General features: G+C 38.3%; 1 protein-coding gene across 3 annotated transcripts in view; it reads right to left on the bottom strand.

Moving 5' to 3' along the window:
* EXOC6B (exocyst complex component 6B) overlaps positions 1-21217 on the bottom strand; it is a 577176-nt gene that overhangs the window by 131872 nt on the left and 424087 nt on the right. For all 3 annotated transcript variants that reach the window (XM_046661413.1, XM_046661415.1, XM_046661414.1), the window contains one exon: positions 13451-13524. In XM_046661413.1, coding sequence (XP_046517369.1) covers positions 13451-13524 — 74 coding nt within the window. The remainder of the gene's footprint in view (positions 1-13450; positions 13525-21217) is intronic.

Raw genomic sequence — 21217 nt, 5'->3', positions numbered from 1 at the left:
CTATTCATAACAAAAACTCTAAGCAAATTAAGAATTAAAAGAAAATTTCTCAACTAATGAAAGGCATAAAAAACTCACACATCACTATATTTAATGGTGAAAGACTGAATATTTCCCCATTAAGATCAGGAACAAGGCAAGGATGTCTGCTCTCAGTACTTCTATTTAACACTGTACCGAAGGTCCTGGTGTAATAAGGCAAGAAAGAAAAGGCAGCTAGATTGGAAAGGAAGAAGTAAAACTGTCTTTATCCACAGATGCCATAACCGTCTACCTACAAAACACTAAAGAATGTATAAAATACTACTAGATCTAATAAGTGAGTTTAGCAAGTTTGAGATTCAAGGTCAACATACAAAACCAATTGTGTTTCCATACACTAGCAATGAACGATTAAAAACTGACAGTAAAAGAACAATACCATTTACAATGAACACAAAATACTTTGGAATAAATCTAACAAAATATGTGCAAGATTTGCTGAAAACTACAAAGCACTGATGAGAGAAATCAAAGAAACAAATAAATGGAGAGAGAGACCGTGCACACAGATTAGAAGACTCAATACTGTCAGAATGTCAATTCTCCCCAAATTGACCTAGGAATTCAACAAAATGCAGTCAAAACTCCAGCAAGCTGTTTGGTAAGAATCAACAAGCTGATTCTAAAATATATACACAAAGAACCTAAAATAAATAAAACAACTTTGAAAAAGAAGTAAAAGTAGAAGACTCATATCATACTATCTGATTTCAAGACTTAATATAAAAGTAAGACCAAGACATAGCAAAAGGATATACACACAGAACAATGGAAAAGAATAGGGAGAGTCCAGAAATAGAACAATGCACATATGGTCAACTGACTTTTGACAAAGGTATCAAGGCAAATCAACGGAGAAAGCATAGTCCTTTTAATAAATGCTGCTGGAGCAACTGTACATTCTATATAAAAATATGAACCTTGACCATATCTTACATCACGTTGAAAAATTAACTCAAAATGTATTACCCAAGACCTAAATGCAAGACCTGACACTATCAAGCCCCTAGAAGAAAACACAGGAGATAATCAGCGACTTTGGGTTAGGCAAAAATTTCTTAAGATAGGACACATAGAGCATGAGCCATGACGGAGAAAAATAATGTCATTATGAACCATGTTATTAAAATAAAAAACTCAAACTTTTTAAAGGAACTATTAAGAAAACTAAAAGCCACAGATTAGGAGAAATGGTTGCTAAACACATATCTGATAACTGACTGCTGACCAGAATATATAAAAACCTTTTACAACTCAAGAATTATTTCGAAAACTGGACAAAAGATTGTCACAAAAGAAGAGGTACGGATGCCAAATAAGTGCACAAAATGATGCTCCGCATCAATAGTCATCACAGGAATGCAAATTAAAACCAACACAAGATACTGCTATACACCTATTAGAACGGTGCAAATAAAAACACTGACAACATCAAATATTAGCAAGGGGCACAGCAAGCACAACTCTCAGATATTGTTGGTGAAAATGAAAATGGTAAAGTCACTTTGGAAAACAGTGATAGTTTCTTACAAAGTTCACTGTACACTTACTATACGACTCAGTAATTCCACCCCTAAGTATTTATTCTAGAGAAACGAAAACATATGTCCACATAAAAACCTTTACATATTTATTAGGCTTTATTCATGATATCCCCAAACTGGGAACAATCTAAATATTCATCAACTGGTGAATGAGTAAACCAATAATCTCTATAATGGAAGACTATTCTGCAATAAAAATGAACAGACTACTACTATTTGCAACAATATGGATGAATCTCAAAAGCATTATGCTAAGTGAAGGAGGTCAAATTAAGAGTATGATTCTATTTATATGACAAAACCATAGCATCAGAGACCAGAGTAATCATTGCCAGGAGCTGGAAGTGGGAAGAGGAGACTCATTACAGAGACACATAAAATAATTTTTTGAGTAAGGGAAATATTCTGTATCTTGATTTTGGTGGTGGTTACACAACTTGCTTAAGTTTGTAAAAATTTATAGACCTGTATATGTAAGAAGGATGAATTTTACTATATGTAATTTATGCCTCAATAAACCAACAAATGTAAAAGACTTGCATCAAGTGTTGAAGAGGATGTGGAACAACTGGAACTCTCACTGAGCACTGGTGGGTAGGAAAAATGGTACAACCACACTGGAAAACAATTCGACGTGAAAAAACCAAAGTTAAACATGCACTTACCATTGATCCAACAATTCCACTCCTAGTATACCCAAGAGAAATAAAAACATATATCCATGTAAGCACTTGTACATGAATGTTCATAACAGCCTCATTTATAATAGTACAAAACTGGAAACAACAAAATGCTCACAACTATAGCAGGTGAATGACTAAATAAACTATGATATATCCACATAAAGAAATATCACTCATCAATAAAAAGGAATGAACTATTGATACATCTAATACCATGGATGCATCTCAAAACACTATGCTGAATGAAAGGAGCCAGACACAAAGGATTTTATATAATATTCTAGAATTTTATATGAGCTTTTTAGACTGCTACTTTTAAAATCAGTTTTATATACAATAAAATGAACCTACTTTAAGCATAGAGTTCCAAGAATCTTGACAAATACATATACCTAGGTAACCACCACCACCAGGAACATTTCTTCCTCCACAGAAACTCTTTTGTGCTTCTTTGTAGTCAGTCCTGTCCCTTCGCCCCCAAGCAACCACTGATCTACTCTGTCACTATAGATTAGATTGCATTTTCTAGAATTTTATGTAAATTCTAGAATTGGATGTATCAATAGTTTATTCCTTTTTATTGATGAGTGATATTTCTTTATATGGATATATCATTATTTAGTCATTCATCTGGTATATTTATGAAATAACCTACTGTAAACAGATCCTAATCTATAAAAATGAAGATTTACAAGGCTTGTAATGCTGGAGTAAGCATTAAATAAGATATTGTAATTATGTTACTTAATATTTGGTAAGCATATAATCAAAGACAGTAGGAAACTATATCTTAGAGTGGTTGAACAATTTGCCAAATGTCACAGCTAGTAACCCAGGTCTTTCCAATTCCAAACTTTTTAACCACTATGCTGTCCTAACACCCGTTACAGGGCTCCTGGAATTTGTGGGTACAGGACTCTCATTTTCTTGATGTTTAGGCGGTTGAGACAAAGCAGCGAGACACTAGAAGTTTAATAGGCCAAGACAGAGTTTTCTTTCTCCATACTTAAAGAGTTTGGAAAACTGCTAAGTGCTCAGCATTTAGAAGAGACTCCAAACAGCTCCCTGCTAACCCACTGGGAACAGATCCTAAGTTTTTGGATTGATTGGGATCTTGCCTATATAACTAGTCACCACAGCCAGTTTTTCTTTTCCACAGGATATTCTTAGCAAACGTGACAGTATAAAATACGAAAAGAGAACATCTGAAGCTATCTTAGGAAAGTGAGCTGTCCTTTTACACCATTGCTATCCAGACAGTCTTCATGTCCAAGTTCAATTTCATTTCATGATAAGAATCCCTTAGTCACATCTTAGAATGCCATATCATCTCTCTCTCACTCCACATTTTCAACAAGTTATTTTGTTCTTGAAATCGAGAAAGACCAAGAAAGAAGTGATCCTGGCTAAACAAGGAGGAGCTACTTTAAGAGATGAGAGTCCCATAGATATTGTTGTTTGTGTCTGAAACTGGTCCTTTGCAGCTCCCCCTTGCTGATCCACACCCTACAGAAGGCCCCTTCCTGGCTACGGCTGCCTTAGGGAATCAGTCTCTCCTGACTGTACCCTTGCCTCCTCAACTCACTCATTCTGGCTTGCCTCCCACTGTAGTTCTTTCTTTCATTTGGTTCCTGTTCCATCTTTGCCTGCCCCCTTGGAACTTGACACTTTAGACTGTCCTTTTGGTTCCCTACTTCACTGATACTGTCTGGTTCCCCTTTCACAGTCAGTCCTACCTTATTTCTTTACCCATTCCTGATTCCCGAACTTGCCTAGAAGGAGAGTTTTAACCTTCAGATCAGGGTTCTGGATGCTTTTTTTGGTCCTTGTTCCCCAGAGGCCTATGCCTGTAACTGTGGCTCCCAGGTAGCTAATTCCCTTACAGCTGAGGGGGCTTCTTTCTTGGCAAACGGAAACATGCCCCAATTTCCTAAATCCAGCCCTTTGTGGTCACTCTCTGCTGCCCTCCAGTGGCTATCAGTAGGATGCACTGGTTAGAAATTAGTTCCAAGGCCTGGCTCTGGTGCCCTTTCCTTGGCCTGTGAGTGTCCTCTAGCACACTAGACAGTTTAGTTAATGGAGATGAGACTTGTGTTCAGAACCTATTAGGTTTTAATTCAACCAGCACTGCCACAACAGCCTCTGATATCACTGCTACTCCCAGGGAAATTCATTGGTGATGACTCTCCTGTCCTTTTTCCTGAAGATCTGATTGTCTCAGAAATTCATAAATTCCAGGTTTGTGGATATACATATTTATGCTGTGTGTTGAGGTAAGGGAGAAACCTCCTGAGTTCCTGAGGCTTGACTTGTTGGGAGAAGCAGAGACAGATGCAGTATCTCAGGCTAGCCTAGCAGCTAGTCTCACAGATTACCTAGGTCTCTTATGATATAGCATGAGGGGATCACCAGTGCTTTCCATGAGCTAAGGTAGAAATTGCCAGGTGGCTTACTGTGCCGTACTTATCAGCTCTTCAGACAAGAGCTGATGAAATGGAATGAAACTCTAGCCTCTGAACTCACAGACTTTGCTATGAAGCTACCTAGAATGATGCTGGCTCCCTGCCCACATTAAAAGTTACAGTTCTTCTATTAGAGGAAAAGAGGGTTGTCAAGACCAGAATCACTCTTCTGAAAAAGGTTCTTCTAACATCTACTGGAAAGGCTGCTCTATACTCTAGTGGAACCTGTTAGTGGCAGGGCTCTGCCTCTGGGTCAAAGCAGGAAGTGCTGGACAACTCTGGTGATTAAGCTTTAGATTAGACTTCCCATCTAACTCAAGACTGTGCCAACATGGATTGACAGTGACAATGAACAATGTTAGCCTGGGAGGCTCATGAGTCAAAGACCAAACCCAATGTAATATTCATGGGAATATATATTAAAAGCCTGGTGCTTGGTCTCTTGCTACCCAAAAGATTGTCCACAACTGCTCCTAACTGAAGGTCCTTCACCCACTGCTTGCCTCCACATATCCACCACTAATCCAGTTTAAAGACACTGACAGGGTCCACAGAGCCTGTCATTTATGAGTACTATTTCCAGACATAGAAACTGTCTAAAGCAGAGGTCCCTCAAAGAGGCTCAGGAGCTAGGTCTCTCCTAAACACAACTGTGTAAAGAACCACGTGTCTGTCACCTACATTCCTGTTCAGTAGGTGTCCTTCCTTTCTGAGGAAAAGCAAAGCCCCTGGAAAATACATGGTGAAGTTCATCAGATCTCCCACTTTCCCTTCAAAGACCCTAACTGTTCTTTACTTTAAAACACCAATGAGGAGCTTACCTCTCTTAAGACTACCACGTTCTCAATGTGGTTAGCATCCACTACTAATGCTTGTTCCCCTTCCTCTGATTCCCAACCTCCTGAAACAACTCAACGAGACTTGAAGAAATTAGACCTCTGAGTTGCTAAAATGATTTCCATAGTGAGAGGATAATGAATAGAAAAAGGCCTTCCTAATACACTATGATGTTATTTGGCCCTAGGTCTTTCCCCAGCGCTCAAATGACACCTTAGATGATTTTCTATACCAAAGAGTTGTACTCTGCTTGGACATTATTTCATGAGATCCCGGTCTGGAAAAAGTGGATTCTGTGTTAAATCAAAAAAAGCCCTGAAACAAAATTTCTGAACTCACCTCCTCCCCAGTAAACAGGCTGGTATGAGGTGAGACAAAGTCTTAGCAGTTCTAGAACAGATTCTCCTCCAACCAACCAAGGACATTCAGCAAATCCCAGAATGTGTTACATATTACTGGCGATTCCTTCTATAAATTTTCCATGATGTCTGTAGTTACTACTAATGTCCCAAGCAGGTTAAGAGATATATCTGGTTTGCAAGAGGCTGCAGCATTATCCCAATAGCTGGAGACCTTATTCATCTGTGCCCCATCCTTGTATATGCTGATCTAGCCTTGGCTCAAAGGTCTAGCTCAGTGCAGTCTATTCTCAGAAGTGTTCCTATTTGTATTTTTTACAGAACCAGAACCAAAGGTGTTAGCTCTCCCCTTCTCAGGAACAGGAATTATTTGCTGTCAGAGCTTCTTTTGGGTTTAAAGGGATCACTCTGAAGATTACAGGTATCTGTTAAAAAAATTTGGGCCAAACAATTTTGTCAATACAAACAGAAAACCCTGCTTTCAAAAACCAAAAGACTACCTTTTGAAGTGTTTCAAGTTGACCATCTTATTTATGCCAGGCTGCCAAACCATAGCTAAAAGTTATTTTCTGAAAGTCTGTGTATCAGTGTACAGCAGACTTGGCCTTGTCCTGAGGATCTTGCCAGAAAACTCTGCAGCTGCTCCTAAAACTGACCAACACAGCACGAATACAAAAAAAAAAAAAAAAATCAAAATCTAGACAAAGTAGCATCCCCTTGAAGCACCAGGGCCACCTGAAGAGAGTTTGGGAAGAGAAGAATATTAAAATGGGCTGTTTTACAAGCCTGGGCAAATTACACAAGAAATATAACCTCCACGAAGGCAGGGACCATGTTCTATTCCCTGTACTATGCCCACTCTACCACTGTACCCACTGTAACAGTGCTAGGCACACTGCTGAACGAGTGATCTCTGATGAGAGAGGTCGTTATATCCAATTGCACGCTGTGCCTAAGTTAAGACACGGACTATGGTCTTCAGGAACTTCTAGTGGCTCTGTACCTCACAGAGATCTGTGCAGGGGGTCTCATATATTACTCCATCCTCTTCTAATCACTAAATGCCTTTGACGACTCTGGATTTCACTTCTCAAATGACATCTACTCAGCATCTACATGCTACCCACATAGATATGCTACCACATCGGTGGTGCAGATATTCTTTTCCAAGATAACGTGCTTTATGGCTTAAACCATTCCTTCCAACCCCACCATCCACACTAGTCATAGCAATGACATCTTCCAGTCTCATGAGTTATCAAACTGTTTGATTTCTGACTCTGGTGCAGATGACTCCATTTTACAAGATGTTATTCAAAATCATTCACAATCTGAAAGTCAACAAATATTTCAGTTGAGCACTTGGAGAATATTTCTACTGACATTACCAATCCATACACGTCACTACTAGAGGGTTCACAAACCACTCTCTCTATTTTCCTCCAAGAATATCCTTTCATAAAATCTTTCTCCTACTACCTAACCCCACACCTCATGTCTTCTGCACCAAAACTTGTTGACAACTGCTCAGTAAATACCCGGGAAAACTACAGGCCACCCTCCCCCTGCAAAAAAACCCCAAATTACATTCCAGCAGGTTAGGGACCAGTATTAAGAAGTACATGTAGGACATACCCTCTCTTCCTGTTAAATACAATTCAAGGGTTGTGATGAAGACTGACAGCTGAGGCCTCTTAAGATGCGGGCCTGCCCTACCCACCCGCCTCCTATGTAGTCTCCCGGTTAGGGGTTGTTTAGACTGGTTACACCCTATCAACTACATATCATTTTGTTACGTGCTATATCACACAAAATTAGTGTTTAATATAAATGAGTGTTCTATTGAAGCTAAAATATAAGTGATTATTAAGCAAAGTTAAGATTTTTCCACGTGAGCCAACAGCAGTCAAGCAAAGCAAGAATGTTCCTCTTAGTGGGAATGTTGTTCATCAGACTTGGGAGCAGGGCAAAAGAAAAGGGAAGGCAATTTGATGCAAAACCTAAAATTTTATTGAATAGGATCAAGAAACGATGGGAAATAGGAGGAGCAGTTCTACACAATTTGGTTCTTGAGTTTTTCTCAGGTTTCTTCCCTGATGTTAACTAAGTGATGGTACTAATTTGGCCTATATACTTCCAACAGGAATAGCATCACAATTTGTTCAACATCTTCAAAGAAATACACAAGTATTTCTCTTAGGTCCTATAGTTGTTTGCAAGGCAAGTAAATGCCTGCAATGGAAATGCACTGTGTTTACTTTAGACTGAAGGTTTAGAAATTGGGGAATAACTGGCCTAGAGGGAATGTCACCAGCTCAATCTAAAAAAAGCCATAGATATCTTGGGATGGCTTTGCTGTATAAGACTCGTTGCCAACAAGCACCATTCAGGAGATCTGATGCAATGTCACAACTTAGTTCATTCAGCTTTATGAAAACCTACATATATGGCAAGTAAATAACAGCTGTGGCCAAGGAATAGAAAATAATGTGATGTTACTAAAGAAAAGAACACACTGAAACCTTTTTCTGTTACACAATACGTAAGGTGAACTGCCATAAATTAAACAAATAATGTAAATAATTATTTGAGGAAGTTAAGATTCCCTCATAATAAATGTGAATAACAGAAACGTGAAATGTTTCAGAGTGGCCCACAATAAGCAGCATTTGATGAGGAGAAATATAGGCTATAAAAAAAAGAGTTCCAAAAGGAAGCTGAACAGTAAAATTAAGGAATAAAGAGAAATTAAGAAATGGGGATTTAAAGAGATTAGCCTAATATTTAAAGGAGGAAAGATAGTCTAGAGTCTAGTTATATCAACACACATACATTTGTAAACAAAACAAAAGTTATTTTTTATTTTCTGTGCTTGAAATAGCTTCTTCCCTCATCAATGCCTAATTTTCTTTCAGTTTAACTGTCCACCTTTTTCATAAAATACTTACAACTACTTAGGCCCACAAAGATCTTTCCACTTTGCACTTACAGATACAATCTTACTTCCTACGGCCATACCACCCTGAACGCGCCCGATCGTCTGATCTCGGAAGCTAAGCAGGGTCAGGCCTGGTTAGTACTTGGATGGGAGACAGATACAATCTTACTCCTGATTTGCATTGTTTATTTTGCATCATTAATATAATAGTCTTATATTGCAACTAGAGTATCAGCTGGAATGTATGTCCCCATTCCTTGAATTTGGGCTGGCCTTGTGACCAGCTCTAGCCAACAGAATGTGGTGGAAATGATGGTTTGCTAGTTCCAAGTGCAGGCCTCAAGGGGTCCGCACATTTCTCCTCTTGCTCTCTTGGAACCTTGCCAAGATGCTGTGTGAATAAGCCTGAGTTAGGCTACTGATGGCTGGGAGATCATGTGGAACAGAGAAGAGTCGACCCAACTAAGGCATCCTAAACCAGGCACTCCCTAGCCAATCCGGCAGCTGACTTCAAGGTATGACTAAGCTCACTGAACCTATCCTAAACTGCCAATCTGTAAAAACCTGAGCTAAATAAATGGTTCTTGTTTTAAGACAATACATTTTGGGGTGATTTATTATGCAGCAAAAGCTGCTGAAATAACTGAAACATACACGATGGCTTCACCCTTCCAGTGTAAAACTCATCACAGTGTGCCTTGTATTAGAATCAAGTATTTGCTGATCACCTCTTTGCTCCTGGAGGACAGAGGCTATATTATATTTATTTGTGTACCCCCATAGCACCTAGGTTGTGCTTTGTCCATAGTAGGCACTCAGAGTTTGATAAAATAAACTGAAATAAAAACCAACTGAAGTTCAAATTCTGGTGTTCATCAGCATTATCTACTTAATATTTAACAACAGAAGAAAAATGCAAACCATACTACTGTTAAAGAATCAAATAACTACTGAGAATCTACTACTGGCCCCATAGTGTTATTCCCAATTATGAACCATTAAAAGCCAGCAATTATTAGTACTTGGAGTGTACATGCCACTCCAAAATAGTTGATAAGTGATCCCTTAAGTTGCCCTTCTCAAGACTTAGCATTAACTCAAATTTGGATTTTGATAGAAAATTACACTTATTTTGGATATATGAATGTGAAGTTGTGTTGCAATCCTACTTTTGTCAACTTGGAAATTTAGAAAGTATAAAGTGGCAAAAGAGGAGATTTTGATTTGTACTGTCTCATTCACATTATCATTAACAGCAGGTTTTCTGAACCCAGAAATGTGACAAATGAGAGATGTATGTAAATGCACTTTAACTTTGAAGTGCTATACAAATGTAAAATATCATGAAAGCTTGTATATTCAAAATGTCATTTCACTCTTTTCCTTAAGAAGTAGGAAATTGAGACTAGACAGGACAGGTGAGAAAGGATGAATAGTTTTGCTATCTACATCTAATTTGCTTCCTAATGAAATTTTATAGCTTTTAAATGACACTCTGCTGTTACAGTCTAAACAGAGATGATTTCATCAAATATTCCACGTTTTGAATATTTTAAAAATTATCATTCAATTGATAGTGTCTGAAAGACTCTAAAGCAAGAGAACATGAAAGCATGATCGGAATGAATATACTCATAAACTAATGAGACAAATACATTCAATGACAGTAAAAGAATATCCTTGCTGCACTGCACTGGGGACAGATCCCTCTCTTGCATGCATGTGCATCCTATAACTTGCCTTAACTTTAACTTCTTTCTTTAACTTATGCCATTCTTATTTAATACTGTTAGCTTTGACTTATAAAGGGAATAACGGTTGAATCAGTTAATAAGCTGGACAACTGAATCAGGACCTAAAAAGGTTTAGACAGGCTAGAATAAAAATCTGTGTCGTTAATAATACGTCTAAAAGAAAAATGTAGACCAAAGAGAGTAAAGTTTCCAATTTTGGTCCATAAAATCAACCCTGTAAAGACTGGATGAGGAATGGGTAATAAGGATACATGTAAAGAAGACTCGATTACTAGCAGACAGGAAGCTCAATAAATCAGCATAGAAAGCCCATCCCCCAAATTGGGGATGTCTTCATAAAAATATAAAGAGTCAAAGGGTCAAAGGTAAGGGAGACAGATTTTAGCCAAGTTGAGAACTATTTTTCTAATAATCAGATTGTCCTAAAGCGGACCTTGCTGCTTTGGAGCAGTTAGTTCTCTTCAAGGAGGATATTCAAGCACAGTCTGGGGTGTTATACAGGGTTTCAAGTATCAAGCAAAGGTTATACTACATGATTTTAAAGATTAGCCCCCAACCCCAAAATCCCATAACTCTATTTTAGGATTCCAAAGAGTACATGCAAAAGGACACATATTCAAGGACTTAATCACACCTCATTTGAGGTCAAGATATCTCCTTTGCAAATACACTCCTGGGTTTCCTATTCGTAGTTTGAACATCTCCATAGTTCAGAAGAAGTCTCCTTTTAAAAAGATGCTCACTTTAAATAAGTTATGAGAATGACTAAGATGAACTGCAAGGAGATAAATATTTTCAGCATAGGATATGGAAAGATCATTTTTCTTGCAATAACTCAAACCTACCTGAGCCCTGGTAAAAATGAGCCACAGCCTGAGAGCTAGAAAAGTTTTTCAAACGATTTAGGTTAGGAAAATTTAAGCTGCTTTAATAGAGACAGACATAAATAGAAATTAGGAGATAGATTCAATAGGAAGAGGCATACTCTTTCATTATTAGTAAAATTTTGGAATTTGGGTTTCTACTGCTAAAACATCATAAAAGGAACTCCAAGAACAGAAATGCAATAGAAAATAGGAACTTGAGCATAAACAACAGTGCTCTCTGAGAGCTCACAAGTACTTGAGCATTCATCCCCGGCTCAGATCCACCTTATTTTGGCTGTGTTTTCTAACTTACTCCCTTAGTTAACATTTTCTGTGAACACTAGTTGCTTTCCATAGGGACCAAAACCACAAACTAGAGAGAATGACTACACTTCCTTCTCATGAATAGTGAGAAGGGAAATGTTCTTCCTTGGATGTGTTTCTCCAATGAAATTCAATTTCTGCTTTCCAAGAAAAGCCAATTGACTCAGAAGTTTCTGAGAAGAAATGCAGGGGTAAAGTCCAACAGATACCACTCTACAAAACCCTAATCTTTCAGTCTTATATCAGCCAAGGGGTTAAAACCTGAATGCCTCGGTTGAGCTGCTGAATCCACAGGTGGAAGGTCTTAAGTGATACTCAGCTTCATTTGTGACCATGCTGGGAAAGCCTTTATGTGTAAGAGAACCGCGCCCTCCCCCCCACCCCGCCACCCCCGGTCCCAAATATTAAGTTGACACACGTTTCTGGGACGCGGCCTGAATCCTCAAACTTTGGCGGGTTTAAAGAGACACAATTTTCTGTTTTCTGCTTAACAGGGCTTTCCAGAATTGTCATCAGATGACAGATTACACTACCCATCCACAAGGATTTAGGAGTAGCTCAGGCCATCCATTACGGGTTAAAAGCTGTTCCAGCATGAATCAAGTCACAGTGGTAAGGAGACTACCGATACAAGGGGTCCTACAGCTTTAAGAAATACCCTGGGCATCTAAAAGTTTTCAGAATGCAAACTATGTCAGCTCTGAAAACAAGAGGCACTGCATCATTATGGCAGGAGAAACAAAGCCAGCCCCTTTTTTAAAACAGACAAAAAAAAGATTGTTTTAATAGGAGAGAAGCATCAGTCATTGATTCTAACTTCATTCACACTTTCTATCCAACCCCATCCATCTTCAGAGTGAAGAGATGACAGAGCCCAGTTAACTCTCTCGGTCTTTCGGCCCCCGCCCATCCTGCTCCTCTATACCCAAACCACCAAGGCCTACCAACCCACCCATTTCAATCTGCAAGCAACTGCCCGAGAGAATGACTCTTTCTGTCTTATGGGCTTGCAAAGCTCAGGTGCCTAAGACCAGCTTTCATCACACTAAATAGGGTTACCTGTCAGGTTAGCATGACTGGTCAGGGTCTTTGCTAATCATCTTCTAAAATGACTTAGTCACTCACGGCTGACCACATTCTACAAAGGAGGGGATGGGAAGACTAAGGGAACAGAAAAAAGTCAACAAACCAAACCAGCAATCTAGAATATAAAATATTTCATTTTCCTTAAATGCTGCTGCCCTCATTATCTGCAAACAAAAGTTCTCCAGGCAGGCGGTCTCTGCATCAGTGCACCTGCTTAGCATTGGTTTGCTGAGTTATCTTTTTGCTGTGTCTGCAGAAGCCAACTATAGCACAATGGGTCACATCACTTGAGGGTCACTTGAGTCTCTCTACTCTCTGGGTCCCTCCTCCCACCTCCTGCCTTCCCTTCTACCCACAAAACCTTTAACTCCACCATAGCTAAGGATCCCAGATAGCTAAATAAAAGAGGTAGCCTCAAACACAGGAAAAAACCCTTAGGTCTCCAGTGTGAATCGCCAACGCCAATCCCCCACCCCTCCCGTTTTCCTTAAGACCTGATGGTCTTCAGTCACACATCTTAAAAGAAAAACAAAAAACAAAAACACAAAGACTTACTTGTCTCAAGTCGATGAAGGCCAACTGCAGCGTGTCCTCCTGGAACCCAGGCACCGGGCCGGATCTGGCAAACTCTGTGGGAAAGAAAGGAGGATAAAAAGCGCCTTTAACTAACCATGGACAGGGAGATTGGCAGACGGATGACAGGGAAGACAAGAGAGGCTGGGGGAGAGGAGGACCAAGCTTCTAAGGAGTCATGTCTCTCTCCCTTCAGCTTCTTTGTTTGCCCTTCAAAATTCGTGTCATCAAAACACCATTAATTCCAGCATCCTGACAGCAAGGAAACTGTACTAATTCGACCTGAAATTTATTCCCATGAGCCGTGCTAGGCTTCAGAGTATTTGTTTTGTGAATGGACAAACAACTTGCAAAGGAGGAGGGAGTGGGGGAGAGAAAAAAGTTTTTCCTCTCAACACAATAAAATCTTCAGCTGTGAAACTCTTTTCAGTTCCGAAAGCTATTTATATTTTAGATCGCTGAAGGAATTTTCTAATTTCACGCCTGTCACCTCATTCCCCAAGCATTTATCAAAAAATATTCCCTGCCACATCATTAATTATTCCCTCACTGATTATTTGTATTATCTCATGAGTGCATTATTGCCAACAAACACACGCCCCAGCAGCAGAGGCTGCCCCAATCTAGTGCTTGGCTCTTAAGCAAAGGAGTATTGGCAGACGTGAAAAGGTCCATCTAAATAAATCTCACTGCAAAAACTTAGAGAACATTTGCACACGTCCATCCTTCGAGTGTAAACTTTGTTCTTGACTTCTACTTCTCGAAAATTCTTTATTCTCTTTCCTCTATCCCAATTTAGTCTTAGGTCAAAGAGACCGCATGAATGTTATTTGCAATTTACAGTAGCGCCTTGGGTACACACTCAGTTTACAACTCTGGCTTCTACATCGTTAACAAGAAGACAACTGCATAGGGCTATAGGGACAATTACTACTAACACTTAAGAATGTCAAGTTTTACTGTCCCTAAGCCCTGCTTATTATGAAACCACAAGGTCTTGTTTAAGCCCCCTATACACACACACAGCAAATTCAAAAGTTGGACAGTTATTATGTCTTGAATTCTCTCTGTGAAGCCAAAGTGTGATAGACATTTAACGTCAATCTATTTACCTCAAAAACAACTAGAGTCTCTTCTCAATGCAAATATGAAAAGGAATGTTTTCCTTTCAATTATATTTCTCTCTAGGAATGAATTTAAAAAATTATAAAGAGTTGGTATATTTTTCTTTCGAAATTAAATAAAATTCATCAAGATATTTGCATATATGTCTAGAAAACTACTTACAAAAACTAGTAGCTGGATAGATTCAAATGATGATTTGTGAACAATGATAGGAATTTCTGTTCTTTAGAAATATTTTCCATCTAGGGGCTTCTTAGACATAATAGGTCTTCATAACATCCTTGCCCCACTTTAAAAATTAATGCTAACAAGTGAAGTTGCAGGGATTATGGAAACATTATGTGAAACGAAATTTAAAACAATTTATTAAACTTTTTAAAATACAGCACAAATTTATTACACAACTGTATACAAAATATTCTTTTTAGACATTTCAAATAAAAATGACTCATAAATGGAAGGAGATAAACTATATAGCAAGATTAGCAGCACTAAGTTTCCATATGCTTTGAAATGAAAATTCTAATGCCATTTATAAATGACTTCTATCATATGTAAAGCTCAAATGATTAAAGTTTTAAAAGAGTAAAATTCGAAAACTGTAAAAATACTTGATGAGGGTCATGTTAGTAGAACGCTTGACATAATTCATTTTTCATATCTTACAATAGCCATTATCTGTGATAACCTTGTATACAGCAGCTGCTCAAGTCAGATGTACAACTTTCCCATACTATGCTCCTGTAGAAAGCAGTTCTTTGAATTATAGCCACAGCCACTCTTTTTGACAGACTTGATTGTCAGGTGGTCAGTTTAAATAAGCTTCCCACGCCTGATCGTTTCCTCTAAAGTTAGTAGATTATTGCTCCTGCATGACTCAAGGCTAGGCTGCATCATCTGAAGTACTGAAGTTCTCTCTGTCAGCAGGAACCCTACTTGAGTCAAAATGCAGCAACTACCAAGGTGTTCTGCTACGCTACACGTTCAACTTAACAGAATTGCCCTGTGATCCATGGTTTGAATGCTTGAGAGCTGGCTACACATTCTTCAATCTTCTTATTGGGCATGCTCCCTGGGGCTAACAGATGATGCTGATGAAACCACTCAGGAATCTGGATGTGATATATATTTAGTTCTCAGAGTCTCACTTTATAGACCTCATTTTTATGACACAGTGAATCTTCCAGGTTCCCAGAGGACATGGTGGCCTTTTAGATTTGATTTTCCCCTTATAAATTGAAGAATCAAAGAATGACAATTGCATCAAGGTATGGCAAAGTAAAGAGATTAATTTTCTTGTATAGCTTATGGAAATGTCTAATCACTGTATATTCAACTTTATATTTGTACTTTTTCTCATTGTTTTATGTATATAACTCTTGTCGCCCCATGCAGATAGTAAACTCCTTAGGGATAAGGGCCATATCACAGAATCTAACAAGTATTTAGAATAGTAGATGTTCAACAAATACTTATATATTAATTAAATAAGTTACAAAAACAGCAAGATTCATTAATCATACATACTCTTCACTGCCAATGAAAATCTCTGGATTGCAAAAGGTAAGGTGTCCTTAACATGAGTATCGATAAGTAGGCTTTAGGAAATTTATAAGCTCTCTAAAACTAGGTACACCAAGATTGAGGGGATGGGCTTTGGGGTCATAAAAATCAGAGTCTGAACCCCATTTACTAGCTCTATGGGTGTGGGCAAATTACCAAATCTCTAATGCTTCAATGTCCTTATCTCAAAAATGAGGATAATAGTGCCTTCCTTACAGCGCTGCTATGAGGATTAAATGAAATAACAGACGTAAAGCAGTTGGCAGAGTGCCTGGCATATCATAATTGATTATCATTACAATTAGTTTTTTGTGTGAATATGCATTTCTCTGGGAAGAAGTTTCATAGCTTTCTCTGAATTCTCAGAGGGCTGGAGACGAAACAAATGTTAAGAAACACTGTTCTACATCCAGGATAAAACCTTAGAAGAAATTCAGCTACCATTCAGTGATGAGTTAGTGAGTTAGCACTGCAAATTTTTTATAGGCAAATATTTAAGTTCTTCACTTAAAGGAAGCTGCTATGACTAATACTAGTATATTAGCTATAGTACAGTAATTTTCATTGGTATTATTTTAAAAATTCAATAAATGCCTAAAATAGATCTCCTGAAATTTTGTGACTCAATACACCCTTAAAAACATGATTATTCTCCTAGAATCCATGTTTTAGCTATACGAAAAATGTTAATAGCATAAGAAAATGTGACTATTCAAAAAAAAAGAAAATTTACATATAGTCTGATTTCAACTATATAAAATATAATATGCATAGAAAACAGGACTGTAAGCATTCATTTCATAATGTTAACCGAACCTGTTACAGAGAGGAAGATTACAGGAGGGTTTTATTCTTATTTATATTTATAAACTTTTAAAATCAGTATGGACCACTTACAATCAGAGAAAAGGAAACAGAAGAACATACATACAAACACCCCAAAATTACCTAGTGGTGTTAATTTAGTAGTACTTTCTCTAGTGACAAGGATAAAACTTGTTCAAGACTTAGCATTACAAGCAACTGGGATTTGATTTGCACAACCAAATTCCCAGATTCTGCTTGACAGAAAGAGAGGAGGAAAACTCACATGGGAGGGGGGCAAGAAGCCCCCAGTCTGCTGTAACATGCTGATGCATACACAAACTGATTATATGTACACACAAGAAGCTTCTCTTTAGAGTCACAAATAGAAGCCTTCCTTCTTTTGACACTATAAAAGGGAGTACATGTATGCACTAGTGGCCAACTGGAACCAATGAATATATGAGGCACAATGGACAAGTCTCTTTCCGGCCTTCTCTCTGGATTCCAAGATCTGTAGTAGGTTTTCAGTCTCTAAGCGGCCTAAGCCAGCACAAAAGTTTCCAGAGGCTGGAGTTGTGTGGTGTGCCCTCTCTATCAGCAAGAATATCAAGGTGCCTGCTCCATCTAACACAGAACCAAATCCCACCTTTGACCATCTCATGTTACTTGGGAACTGAGTCAAGCTTCCAGAGAAGCTGGCAAGAAAGCTTCCTCTCAGAAAACTTGTTCAGGTTAGTCGAGGCCCTGACCAGCACCAACCCATCCTTCAGAGAGCCTGGTTCTCCCCAGCAGCTCTCCCCTGCCCTTGTCCAATAGTGGTATGGACTCTCAGAGTTGAAGCTGTTATCAAGACCTGACTCCAAGATCCAATTTGCAAATGTGAAACATCTTTTAATGAAGGAAATATTTTCATTAAAAAAATTAAAAGGAGGTGTACAAAGTTACAGTAAAGAAGGCATATTGTTAATTGAAGATACAAGTGGGAAAAGAAAATCACTAAAAAAATTTACTTTACTTACCAAATATCCAACATTCCCTCACATTCTCATACATACATCTATGAGGTATGGCAATCATTTTTAAAAACAATATTAATTTCTCAAAAATATCTGTAGGTTTACACTCTAACAATCTTCACATTATAATATGAAATGAAATTACCAAAGGAGAAAAACGAGGGATTCCACTATTTCCAAAATGCTTTCTAGACTTCTTGAAGGCTGATCTTAAAATTAACTGTTACTTAGAGGAGAAAGGAAATAAATTTTTTTAAATAAGCTTTAAAATTATCTGGCACATTCACATTTGGCTTTAGAAAACAAAATATACATTTTATAAAAAGTATAGAATCCTAATTAGAATAAAAAGGGAGAGTCAAGAGTTAGAAGGGGCTTTGAGAAGTCAAAATGACTGCCTTAGTCTATAATCTGTATATCTAGACAGGACATTTGGGAGGTTATCAAAAGCAAGTTGTGGGAAACAGAATATAAAACTAATTCTTCTGAATCTTTGCAAATTGTCCATTGCTCAAGAATAATTTTCAAAGGAAAATAAGCGACAAGGTAAAATTTATTTCACAAAAGCTAGTACAATATCTGACAAGTAGGTAAAATAGCAATTGTTGGAGGAAAGCATAATTTCTTCAAATAAGAGGAAGATGAAAAGGCAGTATACAAAACAGTTAACATTGTACACTATTGCTCCCAGGGAACTTCCAGGTCAGACAATGGACAATATAGCATTACCAGCCCTCATTGAATGGATTAGAGGTTTGGTTTGGCCAAAATGCCAGGTGAGAAAGAAAACTCAGCACCCTGGGGCCAAAAGTATGTTGGGTACTTGTTTATATCTTAAGATCATGTCAGGTCACATGTGGTTTTTGTGGGATTGAAAAAATAAGAGCTGCTGTTGCTGTATTAACATAATGGTTTCCTGGTATCTGGCTCCCTGGAGCAACAGATAAGGAGTGTGCTAGACTGTGAAGCGCGGCTCTGGGGAAGCTAAAGCCTTCTTGCATCACTGCACAGCAGCTCCACGAAGCTAATTACAGAGAAGAGCTGATGGACTCCACAGGGAATCTACTCAAGGTCCTGCTGGTCAGAGAAAGGTGGGCCCGAACATAATGAAGTAAGTAATATGGAGAGAGATTTTAAGGAGACAGAAAAGGGTGAGGGTGGGTGAGAGGGAAAAGCTCCTTGGAGATTCAACCGACTATACTTGTATAAGTGTGCTTGTATGGATACATGATCCTAAAAAATAGCCACCTTTAATTATCCAGGGTATAACTCTGATATAAATTATTCTTTGCTTTTATATATTTCAAATAAATAACTCACTACATCCCCCACTTCAAGAAGGGCAGAGGAAAGTACAGGATAACTAACGTATCCTCAAAGTTTCTGTGAGAGAAATCTGATTAAAACTGATAAAGTCTGATAGCAAATGCCAAATTGGTACTCCAAACAGATTTATAAATTGTTTTTAAAGTTTAATTCTCCAAGTTCAATTCTGCAAGCTCCTTTTGCTCTGAAAGACAATTGAAAACTAGGACAGCTAGACATGGCCTTTTAATTAACAAGGAATTAATCCCCTATCAGCTAGGAAATAGCCACAAGCATAAAGGAACTTTCATGCTGCTGCTAAGTAAACAGGCCAATCAATCTCCATCGGCTGTCCCTTATACTGTACCTCTGAGAAGAAATGAGGGCCCAGGCACTTGCAGCGACTGGTGTCAATGACAGCACACATTCACCTGGGGACAGAAGCTGTCTTATGAGGAATAAACCTAGAAAATTGGGGAAGCTCATTTCTACGTCTTGCCTAACATATAAGAAGAATCAATAAACAGTTCAATGAAATTAGTTGGTTGAATCTAGCAAAGTAAAGTAGAAAACAATTCTGTTCAAGATGTAAAAGAAGGAGATGATTGGGCCGGCCCGGTGGTGCAGTGGTAAGTTCGCATGTTCTGCTTCTTGGCGGCCCGGGGTTCGCTGGTTCGGACCCCGGGTGCGGACATGGTACTGCTTGGCAAGCCATGCTGTGGCAGGCGTCCCAGGTATAAAGTAGAGGAAGATGGGCATGGATGTTAGCTCAGGGCCAGTCTTCCTCAGTGAAAAGAGGAGGATTGGCAGCAGTTAACTCAGGGCTAATCTTCCTCAAAAAAAAAAAAAAAAAGGAGATGATATAAGTTCCTATGGTTTCATGGAGTCCAGGAAGCACTGGGTGCCTTCACAGAACTAAAGTGCTGTTCTTTGTCTAAAGAAATAATATTCTAAATGATGGATAAGAATACTTTGGCTCACTAAGTCAAACAGAGTGACTTTTGCATTGTGTGATTCTCTGCAGAGAAAGAAAGGTTAAGGAAAGTCAAGACCATAACAAGTGGCAGGCAGAACAATGTCATGCCATATAGCATTACACTCACCTTTGGTATTCCACAGAAAAAGAATTCCAACAAAACAGCAAAAGATGTCCTAGGACTTGCGTCTACAACCTAGAATCCTAAAGCTGAAAGGAGCATCCCTAACTACTGAGGATTTTTGCAGATGAAAAAATTAAGGCCAAAATGGTTAAGGCAGTGAACTAGGTAGAACTTAATCCCTCTAAGTCTGTCCTTCTATTATTTCAATAGGCATCCCCCACCTAGAATGTCTAAAAACAAATATTCACTTTGCGAGCTCCTTTATATACATATTAAATATTCTTTTCCATTTATTTAGGGAACAATAAAATCAGAAAAACATATAGATCTGTGTAAAGTCATAATTTTTCTCCAAAGTTCCCAAATGCTTCACAATTTTGCAAAATAAGGGCCAATTTCATAATAGATCTTTTAGAACTATAGTCAAAAGAAGCCTCTCCCAATTAGCAATCAGCATCGCTTATATGCATAATCTCTGGGAAAGCTGAGGACCTGCCATGAAAGGGGTGGGTTTCCTGAGAGATGAGAAAGGCTGGTGTTCTGATGCAGTAACTTTATATCCTTGATATTTTTACTAGGCTTTTAAGGACTTAATTTTATCCATGTGTTTGTTCAGCACTGATTAGTCTGTTGTATGAACATACACACAAAGCTATGGCTATCTGAAATTTTACATTGAGAAGGATTCTGTAGGGCATTTAATATAACAGTGAAAATCAATTCTCTAGAAAAGCACTGTCCAAATAGAAATGCGAGCCACATGTGGAATTTTAGAATTCCCAGTAGACACCTTCAAAAAGGAAACAAGAAAAATTAATTTTAATATTAATAAT

This window comes from Equus quagga, chromosome 5, assembly GCF_021613505.1.
Source record: "Equus quagga isolate Etosha38 chromosome 5, UCLA_HA_Equagga_1.0, whole genome shotgun sequence".
NCBI lineage: Eukaryota > Metazoa > Chordata > Mammalia > Perissodactyla > Equidae > Equus > Equus quagga.
This window is presented reverse-complemented; position numbering and strand designations above follow the sequence as displayed.